This window comes from Tachypleus tridentatus, chromosome 9 (assembly GCF_004210375.1).
Source record: "Tachypleus tridentatus isolate NWPU-2018 chromosome 9, ASM421037v1, whole genome shotgun sequence".
In the NCBI taxonomy this organism is placed as follows: Eukaryota; Metazoa; Arthropoda; class Merostomata; order Xiphosura; family Limulidae; genus Tachypleus; species Tachypleus tridentatus.
In genome coordinates, this window is record NC_134833.1 from 106273509 (window position 1) to 106298737 (window position 25229).

The following is a 25229-nucleotide window of genomic DNA, read 5'->3' on the forward strand; positions in this document are numbered from 1 at the left end:
CAGCAATGCTTGTGAATCAGTCACAATTGTTATGATGGTGGCACTTTTAACTTGTTACTCATTGCTTTCTGAAATTAAAATAGAACTTGCTTGATGACTTCCAGCTCCATCCATGTGTTGTTTGTGGGAAACTTGAATGCTCCTAGTTTTTTGCAAAATGTTGTTCTGTTACAAGATAATGAAAACTAGCTATCTCACTATGATTGTTATGGAACCATCTTTGGAATGATGACAGGTGACTGTCTAGCATGGTTTTCAAATAGGTTCTGACCAACTTAAAAATTGCAGTTCATCTAGTTTGATTTGAAATTAGAAACTGGTCATAACATTAAATAACTCGAAACCAGAACTGGAAAGGATAACTTCAGGTGACTAATGCTGCTGTTTGAAGTACTCATTAGTCATCCTGGTGAGAAATTATAATTTTTCTACATGGCTTTTAAACCCTGTGGCTGTTATGAAGATCCTTGGCTTTCCATGCAACTTAGATGTTTGAGCTTTGTAAATAAGCATCAGTCATGCTTAAAATAGTCTCTAATAGAGAATAGTAGTACCAAAACAAGTATATTTTAAATTAAAAAGTTGTATTCAAGTGGCTCACTTTATTACTTAGAATATTCTCAGCTTGCATATGTATATAATATTTAATTGAAATGTGACTATTACAAAATACTAGTCCACCAAAAAAACAGATAAGAAAGTTGTGTAACATTAGCTAGGCATGAATTGAAGGTCAATATAATACATATATAGCACTGAGACTTAAGCTACTTAGACTAAACATTTGTATTTTTGTATTATATATAGTTATTCAAGCACAAAAAAAAGCTCAATTTATGTTTTCTAATTTTTTGATGGTTACGAGATTGGTCTAAGTGACAGACTCCATATGAAGTATATAAAGTATCAAAATACAAACATTTGAAATGTATTTAGGTTTTAGAGATTACACATAATATTTTAGGTTTTTGGAATAAAGAATGTTTCTTTTTAATTTTGACACTTTGCATTCAGACTAATAACAAAACAGATTATTTTCACAAACAAATCTTTAGAAAAGATATTGTATTTAAAAATCTCGTATTGTGGGTTAAACTGTAAGCTTTACTGAAGGTGTACCGAATTTTGTGACAATGCACATGCTGTATTTATAGTTTTTGTAAAAATACTTAACGAGTTCCAATGTGTAGATGAACTCGTGTATATTATACAGAGCCCATCACAAAATGGTTAAAATGTTTGTAAAGCAGTTATCATAGAAAAGGTTTGTTTATAGGAATCTCTTGTGTTCTTGTGAATAGCAGTTAATATTTCAAGGTAAAAGAAATTACTAATGTTATGTTTTGTTTGAAAATTCTATATACTTTTAAGGTTTTTGAGCATAATTACTGTGCTTGTGTTTTGTCCATATTTACAGCCTTCAGGTTTCGACCTTCTTAGGTCAAAAAATTGTTCTCTCCTTATTAATAAGTGTTAATACTCATAACAGCTGTTCTGAGATGCATTTTTATTTCAAGTGGGTTTCTTGTCATCAAGAATTACTTCATCAATGTAGTATGTTTCATGCTACACATAATTAAGGCACTGTTTGTTCTTTCAAGGAACAAATTCTTCACTCAGTTACTCAGGGTTAAAATATACAGTTGAATGAACAAATTTGGTTTGAAGAACATAATGAATGCATTGGGAAAGCATAGATATTGTACATTGCGTATGTTTCAAAAATATGTAATTATTTTAAGATGTTATTTTCTTGTCTTACAGGACATAAAGAACTTGCCATTGAATTGTATAAGAAGGGTATTTCAGAACTTAAGAAAGGGGTTGCTGTAGATACAACAAATGGGGAAGGTATGTGTACTCATATTCAGTTCACTTTCTAAATGTGGATATTTATATTTAAATGTAGGTGTAAAACAAAGTACTTTCTATATTTTTTCTCTCCTTAAAAATAAATGCTTTTACTTAATGGACCACTTATTTGGACATGTGAATACTTTTATGGGAAAAATTTGCATCAGTTTAAGGAAAATTGTGACCGAAATGAAAATCTTGTGACAAAAATAAAATTGTAGTGATATATATAACCATTGTTGAAATGAATGTAATAAAAATCTACATGTTTAAAAATTGATATTGTAAGAATTTGAATGTTTCAAGAAATATTTGTGTTGTCATACATAACCTATACCATGTATATTTTGTTCATATGTATTTTGAAAAATCTTTTCATAGCATGATTTTTCACAACTAGAATCTTGTATTGAATGTTACTCTTTAGTGTTTCAATATTCAAAGTGCTGAACAGGACAATGTTATTCCTGAAAGCAGAGCTTACTTAGCAATGATATGTTCTGAACCAACTCTATATTTGTTATACTGTATAAAAATGCTTCTTATTTCTAGTTTCATGAAAAAATAAGAATTAATAAAAATTAACCATTTTTTATAATTTTCAGGATTTTTTGTTTAAGTAGTACATTCATTACAGTTGTATATATTTTATTTTACATTACTTATACATGTACAGTACTCAGTGTAACTCCAGTCTTAACATACATATTTGGAATTAATTTAAAAAAATCACTTCCTTTTTTGGTATCACATTTTGCATCGTTGATTGAATTGAGAAAAACGAAATGTCCTTCACCATCTTAATCATGCCCTTTTGTTTGAACTTATGTTATGGATTTTGATAGAGGAAAAACATTTTTCAACTATGAAATTTTTTGTTATTTTGCCAAAAACTCCTGTTTGTATTTTTTTCATAATGCACAGGCCTACCACTTTATAAATAGTATCAATGCCAAATGATGGCAGTATCTGATTTATTATGTCTTAATTGAAGGACATTTAATATTGTAAAAAAATTCAAAATTCAAACTTTTATTTATGGAATGAATATACTTTTTAGTTGATATTTGTGTTATTATCAACAGGTCATGTTACAACAAAATGTAGTCAGATATCAAATGAATATTGTAATGATGTAGTGATAAACAAAAAAATTCAAATGCATGTTTAGTTTAGATATGTATGTTTGGCATAGGAAAATCTATTTGTATATATTTTTACTGAAGAATGTTTTTTTTTTTGTGTGTGTGTGTGTGTATACATACATACTCAAAATAACACTTCATTTGTTGACTCATCAGCCAGTTTGACTTGCTGTTTTCAGTGCTAGCCCAAATCACCAGCATTTGTGGAATATGGGTAGTTCTCGATTTATGAGAATTCATTTCTACACATTTTTGGATTAACGTGATTGGAATAGCACCCTTTTTTGATTTACTCACTTGCAAATTCAGATTGTGATTTTCAAGTAATTTGTATATTGTAATGTTACAGATAGAAGCATTTACTTGCTGTGTGATAAATGTAGCAAAATTACAATTTAAATAAATGTTAAATCTTCAATCATTTTGAATAATCAAACTGTAACTGAACATAATGTTGATACATTATACTTGTGATAATTATGGGCTGATACCTTTGACAGAATGTTAGTGTCACAACTTGTGAAAAAAAATAAGCATTGAATTAGCATTTTCCTTATTAAGTGTTCCATTTATTGTGCTTTTATACAGTAAAAATGTCACTTTAGTACCAACATTTTTGATTGCACGTTCTGTTCCATCACCACATGTTTTCTCACCTCAAAATCATAAACTTGATCCACAGATAAAGTATCAACTTTTATCTAATAATACTCTCACCAGTCAATATTATGTCTAGTATTTTTATGATTTATAATCAGTGTCATGAAGTAGTACTTATTTTCATTATTAAAAATTCAGTTGTTTTAGTAATGTGGAAATTGTTATGGAGAAACAATGAAACAGTATTAATTGTTCTTTCAACTTGTTATAGGTTTCATACTACATTGTGTATATGATAGTTTCATGTATAACAGTTTAGAATTTTAAAAATGTAACTTAATTCTAAATAGTTGTACTGGAAGATGTTAAACAAATTGAGTCAGAAATGTCTTTAAAAACCAAACAAACCCCAAAATAGACTGAAATATAATATTAGTTAATTAAGTATAGTCAATTAGCAAATTCTATTAATCACCCTAGCACTAATCACAAGTTGTAGTTACCTCTTTTGTTACTTGTTTTGGATAGCCAGGGTTTTCATTATGTTTTAAAGAAATCATGGGTGATGCTTCTAAAATAGGCTGGTAACCTTGTCGGTGTGAGCCAGAGCTTAGGCTAAAGGTCCAACAATGTGCTTTTTGATATAATACTTCAACAGGGTCCAAAGGTATTCTCTCTTGGAAAATTTTGAAAATCTAGACTTTTAGAAACACTATTTCCTGACTATTTTTAAAAATATGAACAGAAGTGAAAGCACGAAAAAGTAATAGGAGTTGGAATGTACATTACTGTACTTTCCAGCATATAAATCAAATTAAATTTTTCATTTTTAACTTTCAATATATGCAGGTCAAAGTAGAGTATAAGGTGAGGATAGGTTAAGTAGATGAAATAAACATATAATGAGTTAAAATTCTTAAATATCTTTTATCATATACATGAAACAACAAACAAAAGACAGAACCAAACTCCCAATAACTGAGATTGTTCTGGCATTTAATTACCTTAATAAATATACCACTTAATTATGATTTTAATTATCAAGTATACATTTGATTACATAGATTATTACTCAATATCAGAGAAACCATTAAATTCATAATCTTCTGTATTGAAGGGGAAGATAACTACCAAGTGCCAGGTGAGAGTTTCTTCTTGTCCATCTAATGGTCTTCTTCAGGCTCCTCTTGTCAACTAATAATTCTAGTCCATATTAATCTATTCACAGTTGCTTCCTGGGTCACACTGTCCCATGCATTCTTAATCTACCAGGTAACCTTTGTGTAAGAAGTGCAATAGAAACATCCTGTGTTGCTGAAATTGATTTCTTTGTGCAAGTTTAGCCTTGAAGCACCAATTAACAAATACCCAGTGGCTGTGTAACAAGTTTGTCATAATCCTAGGGATTGTACTTAAAACAAACTTTTCAATCCACTTTACCTTTTTGTCTCATCACTGATGTGCATGTGCATGGAGTTCAGTATCAGTATGAATTTCTTGATCTGAAAAAGTCTACCTGGCTGACATGAATAACACTTATCCAATCACTGTCTTATGTTATTATCCATCTAATTCTTTCAATTCACATGTACCATAAAACTAATTTGAAATTTCTCTTTAGCATTGTTTTTCACTTAAATATCACTGTGGAGGGTAACTTCCCACCATCACTTTTAAACTAGATTTGTCATGCTCTATTGTTTTGATGTACACAATGTCTTTTCCTTTATTTTGTATAGTTCTGTTCATTGGAATGTTGATTATGATAGGTCTCTATATTACCTTCCTCAATTTTCATCTGTACAAATGAGTGAAAGTTGCCCAAATTTTTCTGTCTTCAGGCAGTTTCTGAGATATTGTGTGCTGTGCTGCTTGATATGAAGTCCTTTCCTGCACATGAATTGAAAACAACTGTTAACTCTTAAGTCAGTAGCTATATCTACATGTTTCACATTCAGTCTAAGTTGAATTGTATTTAGTCCACAACACACTGCACATTGAGTTAAGATGTTCTTCTAATTTTTCCTTCTAGCTTGCTTTGCACTTGCAATTTATCTTCTAAGATTTCATTTTTGTACATAGAACATCCCTGAACTTATGCCAATCTCGGACTTATTTTCATTTTCACTGTACATACAATGGGAGGCGATATTCCCACCATTTTCCTTTGCAAATTTCATGATGCCATCTTAAATGCTGCTGTGTAGGATTTACATGATTTAATGGGAGGCATTGTGAGATGAGGTAGGGTCTTTTTTGTTTGAAAAATTTATAATTGTAATGAAGATTGAAAAGGGTAAAAAGGGTGTGGGCATGATGATCTTCACAGCTAAAAAAATTTTTTATGAAACACTATGAAATTTTGATGGCTAATTCTTAGATAAGTCAGTGGGGTGTATAAGTTGATGCTTGGGTAAACCATAGTCTTATGTCAAACAATACAGTATATGTTTGTATGTTTGAACTTTATTTGCAATACTCACATTGTTTTTTTAATCACCTTTTGTGTAAATATTGTGACTTCATAACATCTGTCTCTGATGATGGCCCTGAGGTAAACAAAACCAGTGAGTTAATTTGAAAATGTTTATTTTGTATAGTGTGATTGTTGACTTAATCATTAATAGCATGATTATATTTCATTGGCCAACTTCAGGTGACTGATGGTGGTTTTTGTACTTACCTGTTAGTCTTCCTGGTGAGTTATGATAATTACAATTATGCTACAGAAAGTCCTTTAAAACTTTGAATTACTGTAGTTTTTCTCTTAATGTTGTAGACTAGATGTAAACATTAGTTTTATGCTATTTGTTTGTTGTTTTTTTTTTTTTGTTTTGTTTTATTTTAATTTCCTTTAATGAATTTTACTAAATTTACTTTTAACTTTTTTTACCGGATGTTTGGCACAAATAGCCTAGCTGATTTGTGCCACAAAACTCTAAATCAATCAATCATGTTTCATGGACATGAATGATCAGGAAATTGGTACTAATCTCACACTGCTGACCTTATAAAATGAAGATTTGGATGTACAATGAATGTTAAGTTACCTTCCTTATCAGTCACTTGAAAATGTTAGAAATATCTTCAAATTAACCTCAAAACAATTGTTGTTGTAGGCAAAAGGTTGCATTAAAAGTCATGTTTGTGACTGAACACCATGATTATAAAAAGTGTAGAAAAAAGGACGAACAAAACCAAGGTAGCAGGGTAAATAGTGAGTAATTAACCAAAGTAAGTGGATGATATATGAGCACCTAATGAAACCACTGGTGGTCCATCCACTAAGTTAAATAAACTAGTACATAATTGTTGTGCATTTAACAAGAGATGATGAGGGAAAAAAAAGATTTCAGTGTTATGTATGTCCTTTAAAAAGATAACCTGATTTTCTAGTTAATAAATCTCACTTTTTAATAATACTGGCTGAGGATACCCATGAAGGAAGCAAAAACTGTGTAAAAGACAATGCTATATAATGTTCCCATTCTTTATTTTGTTATTAAATCCTTAATGACCTCTTTAGATGCTAATTGCATCTCTTGCTTTGTGGAAGGTAATTGAGTCATTTAATTGATTAAGAACTTATGTTTTTAAATTCAAGGCCAAAGGTATATGAAGAAAATGTAAATAGCTCTTATTTCAGGGTGTTTCTTCCTCTTTGGGTAAAACTTGTGAAACAAAATAGCCCATGTACACCATCAGACAGCTTCCAATTATACCACCAAAGATTACAGTAAGTAAGCCATCCTGTTCTGCTACTTCAGGGTCTTTATCCATATTTTCAGACAAATCCTAAAAGTAACCCATATACATTTTAGGTTGTTTTCTAGCTATCATACAAAAATTATCATGATTCAGCCAGCAAACTGGTTGATATGGGCCCAAAGTGTATAAAAAAAGGGCTTTTTCATCCTCCATCTTAGGCAAAAATCAAAACAAAATGACCCATTTATGTTGTCAGAAGTTTTTAGTTACCACACCAGAAATTACAGTAATAAAGTTAGTCAACTCTTGGTGATGTATTTTAACAATGAACACACACCCAGTGAATAATCTTTATAATAAGATGAGTAATTGCTGAACAGGGGAAAGCTGTAAATCTTAATTAAGACTAGTATAAAATATTGCATTAATTAATAATTCTCTGAAAATTGAGCTGATTTAATTGTGTATATAGTACAGTATAGTTTAAAAGACTAAGCATTATTTTGGGAATTATTGTAAGAAGGATTACCAATGGTGTTATAATGTGGTTTAATTCTGTCATGTCTCTAAGGGTGCAATCTATTTCATAGGAAAATTTTATTGTGGAAATAAAAAGTAAAATTTGATACTCATCTTACAATTATAAGAAAAAACTAAATTTGAAATTTGTTGAATAAAGTTTTATTTGATGTTATACACTAACTAAGTGGTAGTAATTTGCAATGATATAATGGTATTTACTTTAAATTTTGTTCAGCATCTACTTGTTAAAAAGTATTTATATTTTCAAATGCTCTAACTTCAGTATGTTTTAGAAATTACTTATACTTTTTTACTCAATTACCTTTCATTTTATACATTTAATCACTATTTACAAAACTTGTTTATATTGGGCAGTCAAAATGCGAAGTGTACGCATAATCTTAAATCAGCTAATCACATGCGTTACTTATATCACCAGGTTTTCTATTTTACATTGTGGCTGGCTACGTTGTAAGCATTTCGTTTTCTGTGGTACTTTGTGTGCAGATGGTCTGATGTTATTTTTTTTTAAATTTTAAAGTAATCTTGCCATAAACTGATTAAGTTAATACATTGTGAATAATTCTGTACTTCTAGACCTCATGACCTATAACATACATGTAGGCTTTGAAAGAACTACATATGAGTGTACTTTTTACATTTGTACTTACTCAGTAGATATAACTTGAATGTGCATGTAGTTTTATCAGTTTTAGCCAGTCATTGCTTCTAAACCTTGGTTGTCTTGGTGTAATGTAAATGTTTATATCTCAGCTTTGATATATTGTAGGATAGTGGGCTAAACACATCACGAAACCTCTTTATATTTATTTCAACTGTATGAACCACTATTGCTTCCCTTTCAGTGGAGATTGTTGTATTAATCAGAACAAAGTGATAAAAGCTAAGCTTGGTAAAGTGTGGCAAGAAGAAAATATGTTTGTGAATTACTTTACTACAGTTACAGTCCTGATTTTATGATCATTCTACACTCAATATGAACCATAATGTTGTAGTTTTTGATAGTAACAATGTGAAGATGGCTTAGATAAATTATTTTGCTGAATCATTTTCCTTTGCCAAAGTAACTGAATGGACAAAACAAGTCACTGAGAAGAAATTGAATATATTTGTAGGAAGACATAAGCATTGGTAATAAAAATTACAACAAAATTGAGCCTTTTTGTTTCTTACATTCCATTGATATCTTTTTGAATTTTCAAAGTGCTAATTCATATAAATATGATTCATGAAAACGATAATTACAGGAGCTACGTAAGTCTAGAGTTTCAAACTATTTCATCCAGTAATTTTTTTATTTATAATGAAGTAAAATAAGCCATACAATAGATGAGTGAAGTCAATGTATTTGTACATAGCAAAGCCAATAACAAAGTAGTGTTGTATAATTAAGCAGTGCAATAGCTGTAAATGTTTATTTTTGATCACATCAAAGTGCATTTAGATTGCACTCAGTGGTCAGTTTATTAGGTACACCTGTTTTTTCATGCAAATAGCCAAACAGTGAATCATGTGGCTGCAACTTAATATGTAAAGTATGCAGACATGGTCAAGAGGTTCACTTGTTGTTCAACCAAACATTAGAATGGGGAAGATGCGTGATCTGAGCAACTTTAACCATAAAATGATCGTTGGTGCCAGGCTTGGTGGTTACAGTATCTCGGAAACTGCCGAACTCTTGGGATTTTCACATACTACAATCTCTAGAGTTTACAGAGAATGGTGCAAAAAACATCCAGTGAGCAGCAGTTCTGTGGGCAAAAACACCTTGTTAGTGAGAGAGTTCAGAGGAGAATGGCCAGACTCATTCAAGCTGACAATACTCAACCACTTTTTTACAATAGTGGTATTCAGAAGGGCATCTCAGAATGCACAACACATTGAACCTTGAAGCAGATGGGCTACAACAGCAGAACACTATACTAGGTTTCACTCCTGTCAGCTAAAAACAGGCAGATGAAGCTACAGTGGGCACAGGGTTACCAAAACTGGATGAATGAAGATTGGACCCCTCGGTGTGGATTCCTGTACGTGGTGAGGGGACCTCCCAGGGAAGGTTCTGTTCTATCTGGTTACCTTCTCTGGGATCTAAACATCCACCCACGTGTTTGCCGTGGGTGGTGACTCGTGAAGGGGAGGAGAGGATCCTGGTGGTTGAGGGGTCCAACCCTAACACACCACTTTGGCCTCGAATTCCTTTAGACGGGCGGCCTTTGGGTGGCCCCCCTTGGGTCAATCGGCTGGTCCACTTGGGCTAGAGTCAACCAAGTACCAGTGTTGGAAGTTCTCAACGGGTGTTGTGGACATTGTGCCTGATGCTGGTGTTTGGGTATAGTGCTCAGGAAATCCTGGCGTTGCTGCATTGTCCTTACGTGACTTTGTAAAAAATTGTAAATTGTAAAAAAACAGTCAATGGGTAAGCGACCACGTCTTGAATACTCAGAACAGCAATCTTCAACATCAGTAACACACGTACCTCATTTTCTTATATTACATTCTCTTTCGGAAAAACCTTTAGGGCAAATGTCCCCTTTTTTATTCAAAAGGGACTAGAGGGACTTGCTGGCTCTCCAAAATCAGTAAAGAAACTTCCGATGTGGTGACATATTGGTTGAAACATCCACATCCCAACACAGTGAACTCCTCTTGAATTCAAAGGCAATTGGGGATATACCTATTGAGGTTACACCCCATGCTACCTTGAATTCTTCACGAGGAGTTATTGTTGAAAGGGATTTGAAGAACGTTCCCGAGTCAGAGATTCTCGCTGGTCTCTCCACTCAGAGTTTCTGCAGTGAGGCGCGCATCTCCACTCGCAAAGATGGAGTTACACTGCCAACAAATACCCTCGTTTTAACATTTACTTCACCACGTGCACCTGCCACCATCAAGGCAGGTTATCTCATTTGCAGGGTTTGGCCATACATACCAAACCCTCTTCGATGTTTCCAATGTCAGAGATTCGGCCACTCAAAGACATCTTGTCGTGGTTCCCTGACATGTGCTCGTTGTGAAGGCAAGGACCACGATGCCTATGACTGTGACATGAACCCACATTGAGTAAACTGCAATGGTTCTCACCCCTCTTACTTTCATTCTTACCCAAAATGGTTGGAGGAAAAAGAGGTGCAGCATTTGAAAACGACACAACATTAGTTATCCTGAGGCTCGGAAATTGCTGTCCACAACTCCATCTCGGACATATGCTGCTGCACTTTATTCCACAACTACAGTGGGAGTGCAGACAGATCTCTCTGTGCTTCCAAGAGAATCGTTTTCAAAACAAATGAAAAGCCTTTTGACCTCAGTGGTTAAAAAGGTTGAATCGACTTCCACACCCATCTCTGTTCCTCCCATACCTTCCAACAAACCCCAAGATCCACGTCCTTCAGTTTCAAATACAGGCATTTCTTCTAATACATCTTTTTCTCCCACCACAAGAGACAAAACAATTATTCGTTCGCATCCTCAGTCACTGGATTCCCCTTCCAATAACAAAAACCTGCCCACCTGACCCAGAGCAGGATCCATGGAGGTTGATAGACCTCCTCCAACTAAAGACAGTAAAGAAAAAAGACGTGGTCGTAAACCGAAGGGTTCTCCAGCCACCTCACCTACCCGTTCTTAAAAATGGCCACCTTGATACAATGGAACTGTCGAGGTTTACGTTCTAATCTGGATGATCTCAAAACGCTGATTGCTTCCTACCATCCTGTTTGTCTTTCTTTACAAGAAACATTTCTCAAAACTGCAGATACTGTCTCCATTCGGCAGTTTTCTCTGTACAGAAATGACAGGTTGTGTGATGGTCGAGTACATGGAGGGGTGGCACTGTTGGTTGATCAACACATGCCCACCCTGTCTTAGTCACTCAACACACCCTTGGAGGCTGTAGCCATCCGTGTTTCCTTGGGTCATACCATCACTGTTTGTTCTCTGTACCTGTCCCCTGGAGAGACATATGATCAATCAGATCTTGATGCTCTCGTTGAACAGTTGCCGTTTCCCTTTCTAATCCTGGGGGACTTTAATGGACATCATCCCCTCTGGGGAAGTGCTATTATTGATGGGAGGGGCCGATCTGTAGAGCGGATGCTCTCTGATCACAATCTTTCTCTTTTCAATACTGGTTCTTCCACTTATTTTCATGCACCTAGTCAGTCCTTTACCACTATTGATCTCTCAGTTTGCTCCCCTTCATTATTCCCATTTTTCATGGAGGGTTGACAGTAATCCACTAGGCAGTGATCATTTTCCGATCCTTTTGAGAGAGACTGGCCGTGGTCAATGCCACCCTACCCGCGTGCCCCAGTGGAAGCTGGATCAGGCAGACTGGTCCACTTGCACTGCTCTCGCAGAACTTGATCCTGCCATCGTAAATCAGCCATCAATAGATGACTCTGTAGCAGCGGTAACTGACTGTATTACACATGCAGCTGCTTAGTGTATTCCTAAAACCTCAACAAGTTTTCCATGATATCCTCGTCCGTGGTGGAATCCTGCTTGCCACTTAGCACGGAAAGCTCAAATGCGGGCCTGGGATACTTTTCGTAGATATCCCACACTTTCAAACCGGGTTGCTTTCCAACGGGCCCGTGCACATGCTAGGTGGGTAAGACGTCAAAGCCAGAAGGAATCTTGGAGTAAGTTCACAACCAGCATATCTTCTACCACCAGTTCCAAGATCATATGGGACAGAATTCAAAAGGTTAATGGATACTACAATTCTATCTCCCTCTCGATCTTACTCTTTGATGGTCAGTAGGTGACTGATGTTCGGAACATCACTAACACTCTAGGTGAAAGCTTTTGCCGGGTATCTAGCACTTCTGCTTGTTCCTCCACCTTCCTGGCCATCAAGACTTGGGCAGAGCATTCACCTCTTTCCTTTCGAACTGACTGTTTCTTTGACTATAATTGTCCCTTTACCCTGGTGGAACTAAAATGGCCCTTCATCGGTCTGCCAATATGTCTGTTGGACCTGATGATATTCATTGTGACATGCTGCACCATCTATCTCCTGCTTCTCTTGATGTCCTTCTGATTGTTTTCAACCAGATCTGGCAGGAGAATGTTTTTCCTGATGCCTGGCTGGTTTGGTTCCTTGAATCAAACAACCTCCTCTCACCCACCCATTGTGGGTTCCGTCGACAGCAATCCACCACAGACCACCTAATTCATCTTGAAACATCTATCAGAGAAGCCTTTCTCAACTGCCAACATCTTGTATCAATATTCTTTGACATAGAGAAGGCTTAAGACACAACATGGAGGTATGGCGTTTTGCAAGACCTCCATACATATGGGTTACATGGCCATCTACCCATGTTTATTAAAAATTTTTTAATGGACAGGAGATTCCAAGTTTGTGTGGGTTCGACACTTTCCCGTTCTTTTGTACAGGAACTTGGAGTCCCTCAAGGCTGTGTATTGAGTGTTACACTCTTCAGTATAAAGATAAATGCCATCACTGAACAACTCCCTCTCACTGTTGCAAATGGGCTGTATGTCGACGACTTTCACATCTCATGTCAGTCGTCAAACATGAGATATATTGAGCGGCAACTACAAACCGCCCTCAATTGTGTACGAAAGTGGACTCTGGCGAACAGCTTTAATTTCTCTCACCAAAACTGTATGCATGCACTTTTGCCGTCGACAGGGTATTCACCCTGATCCTGAACTTCATATCGGTGAAGTTTTGCTGCCAGTGGTCCCGGAGACCAAGTTCTTGGGGCTTATCTTTGATCGTAAACTGACCTTTATACCACACTTAAAGCAGCTTCGGGTCAAATGCACAAGAGCACTGAACATCCTCCGTGTTCTCTCTTCTACCAGTTGTGGGGCAGATTGCTGTTCAATGTTAAAGGTATATCGTGCTCTTATTAGATCGAAACTCGATTATGGATCAATGGTCTATGGCTCTGCCAAATCCTCGGCCTTAAAGATGCTGGACCCCATTCATCACCAAGGACTTCGACTCTGCATTGGGGCTTTCCGTACCTCTCCAGTTCAAAGTATATACATTGAATCTCATGAACCTTCTCTATACCTTCGCCGTTTGCAACTATCTTTACAATATACTTCGAAACTTCATTCCTTACCAAAGCATCCCACCTGGAAATGTGTTTTCCTTCCTTGGTGGGCAGTACATTTTCAGAACAGACGATCTGTCATTGCTCCGTTTGGCCTTCGCATCTGGGCGCAATTGGATGAATTGGGTCTGTCCTTGGATAACATTGCAGATTCCACAGGTTGGCCCATCCCACCATAGCTTATTACAGCCCCCAAATGTGACCTTTCTTTCAGTCACCTAAAAAAGGCAGATACTCCAGATTGGAAGTACTGTCTTTTATTCAATGAATATCTTTCAAACAATCATTCAGTTCCCATTTATACAGATGGTTCCAAATCAGGTAATTCAGTGGGCTCTGCTATGGTTTGCTATGGGTCAGTAGTTGCGTACAGAATCCCTTCTACAGCATACTGTTCACTGCTGAACTGTATGCCATATCTCTTGCCCTGGATCATATTGTAGCTGAGCAGTACTCCAACTGCACAATTTATACTGATTCGTTTAGTTCTATACTTGCCATTGGAATCGCTACACGTTAGCTCACATCCTATTCTCGCTGATATTCGAAACCGACTGGCCCATTTCTCATTAGCAGCTACTTCAATCCAGTTTTTCTGGATACCAGGCCATGTTGGTATTCACGGGAATGAGCTTGCAGACATGGCAGCTAAATATGTCTGCTTCAGCACCATCACTCCTATGCCTATTCCGTACATGGACTATGGTGTTGTCTTCAAGGCTCGGCTCCGTGCCAGCTGGCAGTCCACTTGGAGTGAGCAACGCAACAACAAACTTTTCAAATCAAACCCAAAATTGGACTTTGGCCATCTAGCTTCCGTAAAGTTCGGAAGGAGGAAGTTGTTCTCACTAGGCTACGCATTGGTCACAGTTTTTTAACTCATCATTTTCTTTTATCTGGAACTGATGCACCAATGTGTAGTTTGTGTATTACTCAAATCACTATCAGCCACGTTTTACTTTCTTGCCATCGTTACAATTCTCAACGAGGGCAATATTTTAAACATATTTTTTCCCAGGGTCAGTCTGTAACATTGGACAGAGTTATTGGTGATGGTGACTCTGTCCACCTTGATAATGTTTTTAATTTTTTAATGGCTATTAATCTTTTTAATCTCATTTAAGTGTTGCATATTTATTCATTACACCTTTTTAATTGTGGTTCCTTTTTTACAGTTTTAATCTCTCTCCTTCAATTTGACATTGGACAATGGTCAGAACATTAAATAACTCTACACCAGGACTGGAAAGGCCAACTTCAGGTGACTAACACTACTGTTTGAACTACTCGTTAGTCATCCTGGCAAGTTCTTATTATACTTTTGCTGCATATCATTTCACACTTTTACTACTTAACTTTTTAGTACTGGCCATATTGACTCATAACCCAGAACCAGGACTGGAAAGACCAACTCCAGGTGACTGACGGTGGTTTTTTTACTTACCTGTTAGTCTTCCTGGCGGGTTATGATCATTACCATTCTGCTACAGGTAGTTCTTTACAACTTTGTTGACTGGATGTCAACATTGGTTTTTACGCCATTTTTTGTTTTAATTGCCGTTTTGCTTTTATTTTCATTTACTTTTACAAATTTTACTACATTTACTTGACTTTTATCTTTTTACTGGATATTTGGCTACTCATTATTACGATTTTGCGGAGTGTCTTTTAAAACTTTTATTCTTTTACATTTTGATAATAGCTGCTATGACACATAACCCGGAACCAGGACTGGAAAGACCAACTTCAGGAGACTGACGGTGGTTCTTGAACTTACCTGTTAGTCTTCCTGGCGGGTTATGATCATTACCATTCTGCTACAGGTAGTCCTTTAGAACTTTGAAGACTAGATGTCACCATTGGTTTTTACACCATTTTCTGTTTTAATTGCTGTTTTGTTTTTACCTTCATTTACTTTTACAAATTTTACTCCATTTACTTGACTTTATCTTTTTACTGGACATTTGGCTACTCATTGTTACAATTTTGCTATGTATCTTTTAAAACTTCTATTCTTTTACATTTTGATTCTGGTTGCTATGACACATAACCTGGAACCAGGACTGGAAAGACCAACTTCAGGAGACTGATGGTGGTTCTTGAACTTACGTGTTAGTTTTCCTGGCGGGTCATGATCATTACCTTTTTGTTAGAGTAAATACCTTACAACTTCTTATACTCTGCCTTCTATCTTAACATTGTAGACTAGGTGTCAACATTGGTTTTATACTTTTTTGTTTTACCTTCATTTCCATTTATGTCTATTACTACATTTATTTATTTATTTTTTTACATTTTTACTGAACGTCTGGCGCAGATAGCCTCGCTGCTTTGTGCCATAAAACACTAAATCAATCAATCAATCAATGAAGATTGGAAAAATGTCGTTTAATCTGACAAATCTCAATTTCTGCTGTGACATGCAGATGGTGGGGTCAGAATTTGGTATAAACAGCATGGATCCATTGTGCCTGTTGTCAGTGGTACAAGCTGGTGGTGGTGGTGTAATAGTGTGGGAAATGTTTTCTTGGCGCCACATTAGACCCCTTAATACCAATTGAGCATCATTTGAATGCTACAGTGTACCTGAGCATTCTTGCTGGTTATGTGCCATCCCTTTATAGTCACAGCCTACCCATTTTCCAATGGTTACTTCCAGCAGGATAATGCACTGTGTTACGAAGCAGACATCATTTCAAGCTGGTTCCATGAACATTACAGTGGCTTCAGTGTATTCCAATGGCCTGCACAATCCCCAGATTCTAATCCAATAGAGTATCTTTGTGATGAGGCTCACAGCATGAATGTGTGGCCAAAAAATTTGCTGGGACTGTATAATGCTATCGAGTCAGCATGGGCCAAAATTCCTAAGGAATCTCTTCAGTACCTTGTTAAATCCACGTCGTGAAGAATTCAGGCTGTTTTGGAGGCAAAAGGAGGTCCTACCTAGTACTAAATAAGTGTACCTAATAAAGTGGTCACTGAGCGTATATTGTGTTGTAAATGATCATTAAATTTTTTGTTAAGTATTTCAAATAATACTTTTAACATCCTTTTTTATGTAGGCATTTATAGGCTTCAAAAGTTAAGTATCACAATTAAAATGTAGTGTTTATGTTGAGTATTTATTACACCCTTACAAATACAAAATTATACTTTTTTTGTATGTTTTGAATTATTTGAATAACTGAGAACAGTGCTTTTGAAACAAAATAAATACAAGTTCTTTAGGTGAGGCAGGAGAAATTTGCTGATGTATTCAGAGAAAGACAGTGGGTGATAGCAGGAGTCAGAATTTGATTCTGGATCTCATTGTGGCAAAGATTGTTGAATTTTCATTTGTCAGGACTTGTCACTATTTGGATTTTAATGAACTATTTGAATGGTTTCAAGAGGTTTTGCTCACTTCTTTGCTAGATTGTGTTTCCAGATGCATATAGAAGACATTTTAGCTTCTTTTTATTTCTATTCTTTTAAAAGTCTACTATCACTACTTGAAAACAGAACTTGCAATTTTGTGTCAAATTCAAGTTGTACAGATTAAAGCAATTGCAATCCAGTAAAATTTTAATTATTCCCTTGAAGCATTGCATGAAGATAGTTGATAATTTTAAGTCAGACCTGCAAGTAACCCTTTCTCAATAGGCTTGGTATTAAATACACAAATTCATCAACATATTTTCACATATTAAATATTTGCACTATAAATGTTCATACAGTGTGTGTATTTTCATAAAATTCTATAGACTTTAGTAAATATAACAAGCTTTTTGTATACAAAAATGAAATGTTTAGTAAAGGTTTGTTTGTAACTTCATATTATGACTAAGAAACCTATTCTTTGATAAAATTTCAAATTATTTTCAGTAATACTATATTTTGCTATATTCTGTACTGTAACTTTGGGGTCTGTTACTTGACTAACCACATAATCATCATAAAAAAATAAGGAAATAAATATGGATTACACTTTTTTCATGCTAGAATGACTACATATTACAACATGAAAATACAAATATTTGGTCTAACTAGCTTAAGTCTCGTAATGCTACATATTTTTTATTATATTAACCTTCCAGTCATGCCTAGCTAACATTACATAATTTGCATTGACATAGTGCATGTGCACTCATGTTATGTATCCAATAATATAAAACTGATCTTTGTCTCTCCTGTCTTGGCTGTGTTTTAATGGGCTAGTATTTTGTAATATAGTCATGTTACAATTATTAGACATTATATATGTATATATATCATAACTATTTATGAACAAATTATTAAATTTATTTTTCTTAAAATATAGAACAATAAATCAAGAAGTAAAACAAACAATTCTCTTCTTGCTTTGACCTTTGATCTTGAATGCTGTTGGACAAAGGTATTAAGCATTTTAAAATTTCGCACGTGGAGGATATAAAACAATTTTTTTAAAGTTGTATACATACAGTTGAATAACCAAAATATAATAAATAACTATACTGACACCATAGAATTCCACAATAATTTATATTAAGCTTAGTAACTTAGATGTATTTAGGTTTAAACAAAAGGAAATTCCAAGCAGACTAAAGACACAACATACCCTTGAAATCTTGGTTTGAAAGAACATGGTAGCATTTTCACAGGTTAAAAATGGCTTAGAAAACTGCTGTGGCTGCATTCTGAGCTATTGATTGGTTATACATATATATTGTAGTATGTTTATACAAGGGATTGTTTCCACAATTGAAAAGAGGTGAACAGAGCCACTGTGTTTGATTCAGTGCATAAGCCACATCTCAACAAAATAAAAAGATACAAGGTTCTTATTTTATATTCTAGCTTGTTAATATTAGTAACTTGAGTTCCTAATTTATAAAAAAAACTACAGACTTAGTATATTGTCATCACAAACATCTAATTTCAACCAGTGCTAGTGCTGCATTCAACACACCATGTGAATCATTAATAAAATTTAAATTAAGGTGTGTTCTTTTAATATTTACTGTTAAATTAAGAAATACTCATATATAATATTAAAGTTTGAACTATAAACAGTTTGATTCCAAACTTGTTGAGGTAAATTCATAAAATAGTAATTCATTAAAATTACTAAATTTTAAAAATTTAAATTCAACATACACAATTATGTTCGCTTTAACCCATGACCCACTATAAAATGGTTAATACAACCAAATACCATTAAGGCTGTAAAAAGTCTTCAAGACCCATTTAGTACATGCTGGGGTATGACTTCATTTCTGTTAGATTTGACAAGATATTCACTTACATGGTGTGTTAAATTAATGGCAGAATGTTTGGGCATGAGATATGATATCGATGTTAAACATCTAACTACTGTAAGAAACTGTTACCACTTTTTTTTACAGGCTATATGTGTAAAAATATAGCTTACTGTTTAACATATCCTCATAAATTGGACTTTAACTGTATCAAAAACATCCTTTATTATTATATTTTTGCTTTAAAATTGTTTTAATTCAATATGCTGTCTTTTTTAAATTATTTAATTTCTAAATTCTTTAATTTTTGTTTAACAACCTTCTGTATTACTATAGATAGGGTAAGAAAAATAAGTTTGTATAACTACATTTTGTGTATTTTCTATACTGGCTTCTAGTGGCACAGCATTATATATATGAACTTGCAATGTTAGAAAATGGGTGTTGATACCCATGATGAACAGAGCACAGATAGGCCATTATGGAACTTTGTGTTTAAATTCCAACAAACAGTGTCACATGCTATAGATTAGACCCCCTATGTGAAATATAGGATTTGCATTTTCAAAGATTTTAACAGTCTAGGGGTGAACAAAAGTGAGAACCACTGCATTAAACCAGTGCTTTCTATTGGTCCATCACATTGTCTTATGGTCTTGGATCACAAATCTAGCCTTAATTTCACATGCTATGTATGCATTTGTATACTTTTTAATGAAAGTTAATTTTGGATCTTAAACATACTGGTATTTAAAACTTGGCTTGCTATAACAATATGTCAGTATACTGAGTCAATTATATCAGAAATATCTGCCCTAAAGAATCATTCAAAAGCTCAGTGCTTGGAAAATTATACTTGAATGCATTTCAGAATATTTGATGTTGTAACTTGTATACATTTGTGTGTTGTAAAAATGCACAAATATTTCAGCATATTTATGACATGCTACCCATTCAGGAAAACAATACTTCTACCTCTTTAGATTTTACAATTTGGTATTTTGAATTCCTTTTATAATGTATCAAAGTATTTGCATGTCACTATCATTTGCTTGTTTGGTTGAGATGTCTGTGAGGAAAGTAAAAACTTTAAGAGGTATTCAAAAGCTCGAACTCTTAAAAGACAAATGCTGCACTCTTAAACAACTGGCGTGAATGTGTGTGCTACACACACACACACACACACACACACACACACACACACACACACACACACACACACACACTAGACAGTTTGGACAAAGAGGTTGTAGAAGACTTTCATCCTTATGGAACAGTCACTGTCTGCATAACATACTGTTGAAATTGTAAATGAACTGGCCACAGAGTTGGAATGAACTTCAGAATAGCAACTGGACCAATTTAAACAAATTCGGTACAATAAAAACATTAAAAAGATGCACTTCAGCCTTGTAGTTGGCAACACCTCTTTTGGTCATTTATTGAGATCCTAGGAATTGTTACTAATTCCATTGGATTATCTTATTCTTTATAGGAGTGTTAAAGTTTCACTTCTACTAGTAACATATTATTAGTATCTAGAGAATGAGAAAACAAAAACCAGTGTACAATGCACCACTCTTAATATGATCAGTTTGGTAGCTGTGTTGTTAGGCTGACTTATTGCTTGACAATTAATTGACATTAATTGAACCCGGTTCTTGTGGGCTCCGTGTGACAAAGCTTTATGTTGGTACAGAGTAATCCTTAGTTTTGTGCTGCTAGGATTGTGATGAGTTGCTTTGAATAAACAACTATCTAGGGTGTGTTTTGGGAATAAAAAAGTTAGTTATTAAATCAGGACATCTTTGAAGCTTCCTTGATGTCCTGCACCTTAATCCATCCACAAGACACCAGCAGAATGGAGCAAATATTAAGATAAGAATACAACCTAGTTTGTTGTTTTGTCTTAATTTAAAATATAAAATATTTGTATCAGGAGTCACTTATTGCTACTTTTTGAATGTTTTTTTTATAAATTTGTTAAGACTTTTTCTGTTTACTTGATTTTTCATACTTTTCCAAAGCTGAAAATGCAGTTTTTAGGCTAAGATTTAGGTAGAAAGTTAAGTCTGATGTTTTTTACATAATACTTGTACAAATACACATTTTCCTATGTTTATTTAAAATGATCAAATACACATTTTTTGCAAGTTTTGAAATCAATTTTTTTTCATTGGTAAAAGTGTGAAACTTAAAAGAAAACTAACAGTTGTATGTGCTCTATGTTGAGTAATGATAGAAAATATGTGAAGTTTGAGTTGTTTGCTGAAGAATATGAACTGCCATCTTGTATACCCTTTACTCTTATACATGGAAGCACTTTTATTTCTTAATTATCTATAGTACATTTATACATTGTATTTTGCATTGATGGTGTGGTACTACACAGTAAATTTACATAGCTATCCATTAGTGCCTAATTTCTGCTAGATGTTTCCAGCTGAGATCTGAAACCTATTCCAGATTTTTTTTTCTTATCTGAAGGCAGAGAAATTGGAATAATGGACTACATTACCCCTCTCTAGCCTTTTCTCAAATAGCTGTCTCAGTAACATTTAAAATATCTTTCAGGAGAAACTCAAAATTCTTCCTCTCATAAACACGTCTCAGCGAGGATCCAATACCTTTTTTTTTTCCTACAAAAGTAGTGGTATCATCCATTAAGTATTGTGAGACATTAAAACAAAATCTTTAATGTAAAAGCTGTACTTGTAAAACTTACATTTAATAAAAAATCTATCTTTGTTGCATTTAATGGTAGTTTAAAAAATCGATGGGCAATCGCAGCATATCCTCTTAAAAATTTGACCTACATGTTCTTGTGTACTGGTTAGTGATATTCATTTATGAAAATCTTATGCAGATATATTGCTATAATAAGAATAATTAATTAGATACACCTTTTCCCAGGAAAAGAAATAATTTAATGTCATGCTTACTCTGTATAAAATGATGCAATATTTTGTTTTTTAGAGTTAACATCTTTTTAAAATAACGGATAAGAGCTTTTAAAATCTTACAGAACTTGGTTTAACTTTTTCACATTGGACACGTTCTACCACTCTTAACCTCTGTTCACTAGTTTTACATCTTAAAAAATAATAAACATAAATACAAAAATAAATAGAAAAAGAAGTTAGGAGAGCAAGATGGGGGTGCTCAAGTCTACAACATCCCACATCTCTTTCCCCTTCACTGCCTACAGACAGTTGTAGGAAGGTGACTGCTCTCTAATGAAGTGTGAAATGAAAAAAACCAAAATAAGGTCCCACCATTGGAGGTGAGAGAAACTTACCTACTGTAATTAGCATTCTAGCACTCAGTGTAGCAGTCAAAGCTGAAATTAGTTAGATAATTAGTATATATTGACCATTCTTCTCAAATGTTAGTTAGAATAATAAAGGTAGGATATTTTGTTATTAATGTTTAGATCTTGCAGATTTCTGCAAAATCAAGTATAAATGAAACTATTTGAGACATTTTTCTAGTTAGATAAGACCAATATTGGCTGGAGTTTTTAGATACTGTTAAAATTTGTGTATTATTTTCTACCAAAATGTATGTTGATGTATTAAGTTTCTAATATTGTTTGTGAAGGGCAAGAGTGGGAAAGAGCTCAGCGTCTTCAATTGAAGATGAAGAGTAACCTTGAAATGGCAAAGGATAGACTAGAGTTTCTAGGTAATTTTATTATTATTATTATTATTTTGAAAAATTTGTTAAGTCAAACTGTCAGTTCACCACTTATGAAATTGATTAGTAATGTAAGTTCTGTTAGATGTCTGAGTTCTTTTAACAGATAGAACATTATATGGAAAGCAGACCTTGAATAAACACCCATTAAGAAAAGGTGAAAATGGAAATTAAGTAATAACTACCTACTAATGATATTAAAATATTTTAGCCTTTAGCTGCTCAAAATTGTAAGTGCAAGTATGAAATTTTATGAATTGATCTGAACAGTGACTAGTGCTTTAAAGGATAGTTTATTGTTAATTTTGATTAATAACCAAATATATGTAGCTGTTGTTCTATGTTTAGTATTAAATCTTAACTCAATGCACTTCAGAAATGCTCCTCACCTCTCCACAGAATTGAAAGCTATTACCTCACTCACTGCTGAAAAGATATTTGTGCATGCACAAAGCGTAGAATAAAATTCCCATCCCTTCATCTACAAAGTGATGTTTGTTGACTGATCTAAACTGAAACTAATCTTACTAAATTACTTCATATTGGCAATCGTACTATAGAGTATGATTGAAAATCTAATTAAGGACATGATAGGTTGGTATTCAAATTGCCATAGTTAGAATTTTACTTGCAGTGTAAAAAGTATATTATATACAAACATATATACAGACCTTGTCTTTTTTAGTGCTTTTTTTCTTTTTTTCGATAGTGCTTAAGTATCTTTTCTCTGCCTTGAAACTTGGGTAATTTTAAGTGTATCTTTTTTTCTTGGGTTTAGTAAGGATTGTAAAAGTTGCATGTTTTTTGATATGTTAAAATGCTTGCTGCATGCCCTCATTGTGTGGCATTACAGAATGCATGGTGAGGATCAAAAACTTGGGAGAGAATCTACCATTGCACCAGGCACAGGAGAGTCACATGCATGTTGACAAGATTCAGGCCTCTGACAACAGCTGTTCCAAACGGCGTGGCTGGCAGAAGCCTCTCTTGCTTAAACTGAACACTGGTGGCACCATTGATGTAGGACCAACGTGGTCTAAAGATCCAAGTCCTGTTTCTCCCACTCCCCCTACAGGTATAGTATTATTTTTCTTGTTTGCTTTTTCTGAGGGAGCATGCACATCATATTAACAATTTATTTCCTGTGTGCTTGGTTAAACCTCTGCACTTATTGTTGTATATCTTATAAATATTTACTTTCACTTGTACATTCATAAGATTATATGAGGGTTTCTCCTTTAATTACTTGTGTAACAAGTGATGTAATGCTAAAATACCAGTTTTGTGTGCACTATGAACAATATCTTCACGATTCTTCTAGTGTCCACCTTGTTGATAGTTTATAGAAATTTCTGTAATAAGCAATAGGCAATAGTGCTCATATTCCATTGCTAAATTTGGTAGCTGTGCATAAAGCATAAATTTGGTGTTTGTATTATCTCGTTGTAAGGTTCTGGTCTGTACGTAGCATTATGAGTAAACTTTGCATTGGATGGTATTTTAACTGAATCAAAGTAGCAAAGCCTATTTTGTTCTTAAACTGTTTTTACTTTCATAGCTTTTATATTTTTACCTTAAATATTAGAAATAATACAAATTATTTTTGTGATAAACTTGGACATGTTTATCATTTTATTCCATTTTACAAGAAGGGTATTTGTAAGGCAGATACAACATTTCAATCAGTGATATAATCATTTTCAAAGACAAGTTTTAAAGGTCTTGAAGATATTCCCCTTGTGTACAGTTTAGGTACTGAATATTTTTTCTGCATTAAATTCTGTTAGGGGGTTCTCTCACTTTAGAAATTAGATAAAAAAAATATAGTAAATTAAAGTTTTTGGACAGGATGAAAAAGGGCTCCATACATACTTTGCCACAAATTTTGTAAAAGTTAATTTAATCTACTTTAACAGCCACATGAAAGTGCTAAATAACCATGTACTTTTGCAAATAAAATATTAAACAAGAAATTAACTTTTAAGTTTATGGTTTTGGCTCATTTGTATTTTTTATGGAAAACGATACACATTTCAACACTACTTACAATAAATCTGACTTTTCTTAACATCTCTTCAAAATAACTGATAAGATTTTTTTATAGAGCATATGTATTTTGTACATAAAGAATGAGGTTGTTTTAATTAAAGATTTGTTATTTTTGTATTATAGTTATTTGCAGTCACTGAATGTTTGAAGAATTGTCATTATTTAGTGTAAAGAAATGTTTAAAATTAAGAAACAAAACATGTACATGCCTTTAATTTTCCATCCAATAATCCTATAAGACTTTTTGGTGATTCCTAATTGCACATCTTTACTTTAAATATAGAATATTTTTAATGTTTTATTTTCTTTTGCTGTCA

General features: G+C 34.0%; 2 protein-coding genes across 5 annotated transcripts in view; both read left to right on the forward strand.

Annotated features, from left to right (window-relative positions):
- Positions 1-6338, forward strand: part of LOC143225980 (uncharacterized) — a 98544-nt gene extending 92206 nt beyond the window's left edge. Inside the window, exon 2 of the mRNA XM_076456263.1 lies at positions 6256-6338. The gene's annotated coding sequence lies outside the window, so the exon portion shown is untranslated. The remainder of the gene's footprint in view (positions 1-6255) is intronic.
- The window catches only part of spas (spastin), a 96957-nt gene that overhangs the window by 3590 nt on the left and 68138 nt on the right, over positions 1-25229 (forward strand). For 2 of the 4 annotated variants that reach the window (XM_076456252.1, XM_076456253.1), the window contains exons 2-4: positions 1765-1851; positions 22768-22851; positions 23717-23938. In XM_076456252.1, coding sequence (XP_076312367.1) covers positions 1765-1851; positions 22768-22851; positions 23717-23938 — 393 coding nt within the window. The remainder of the gene's footprint in view (positions 1-1764; positions 1852-22767; positions 22852-23716; positions 23939-25229) is intronic. The other 2 variants (XM_076456254.1, XM_076456255.1) reach the window with 1 other exon arrangement.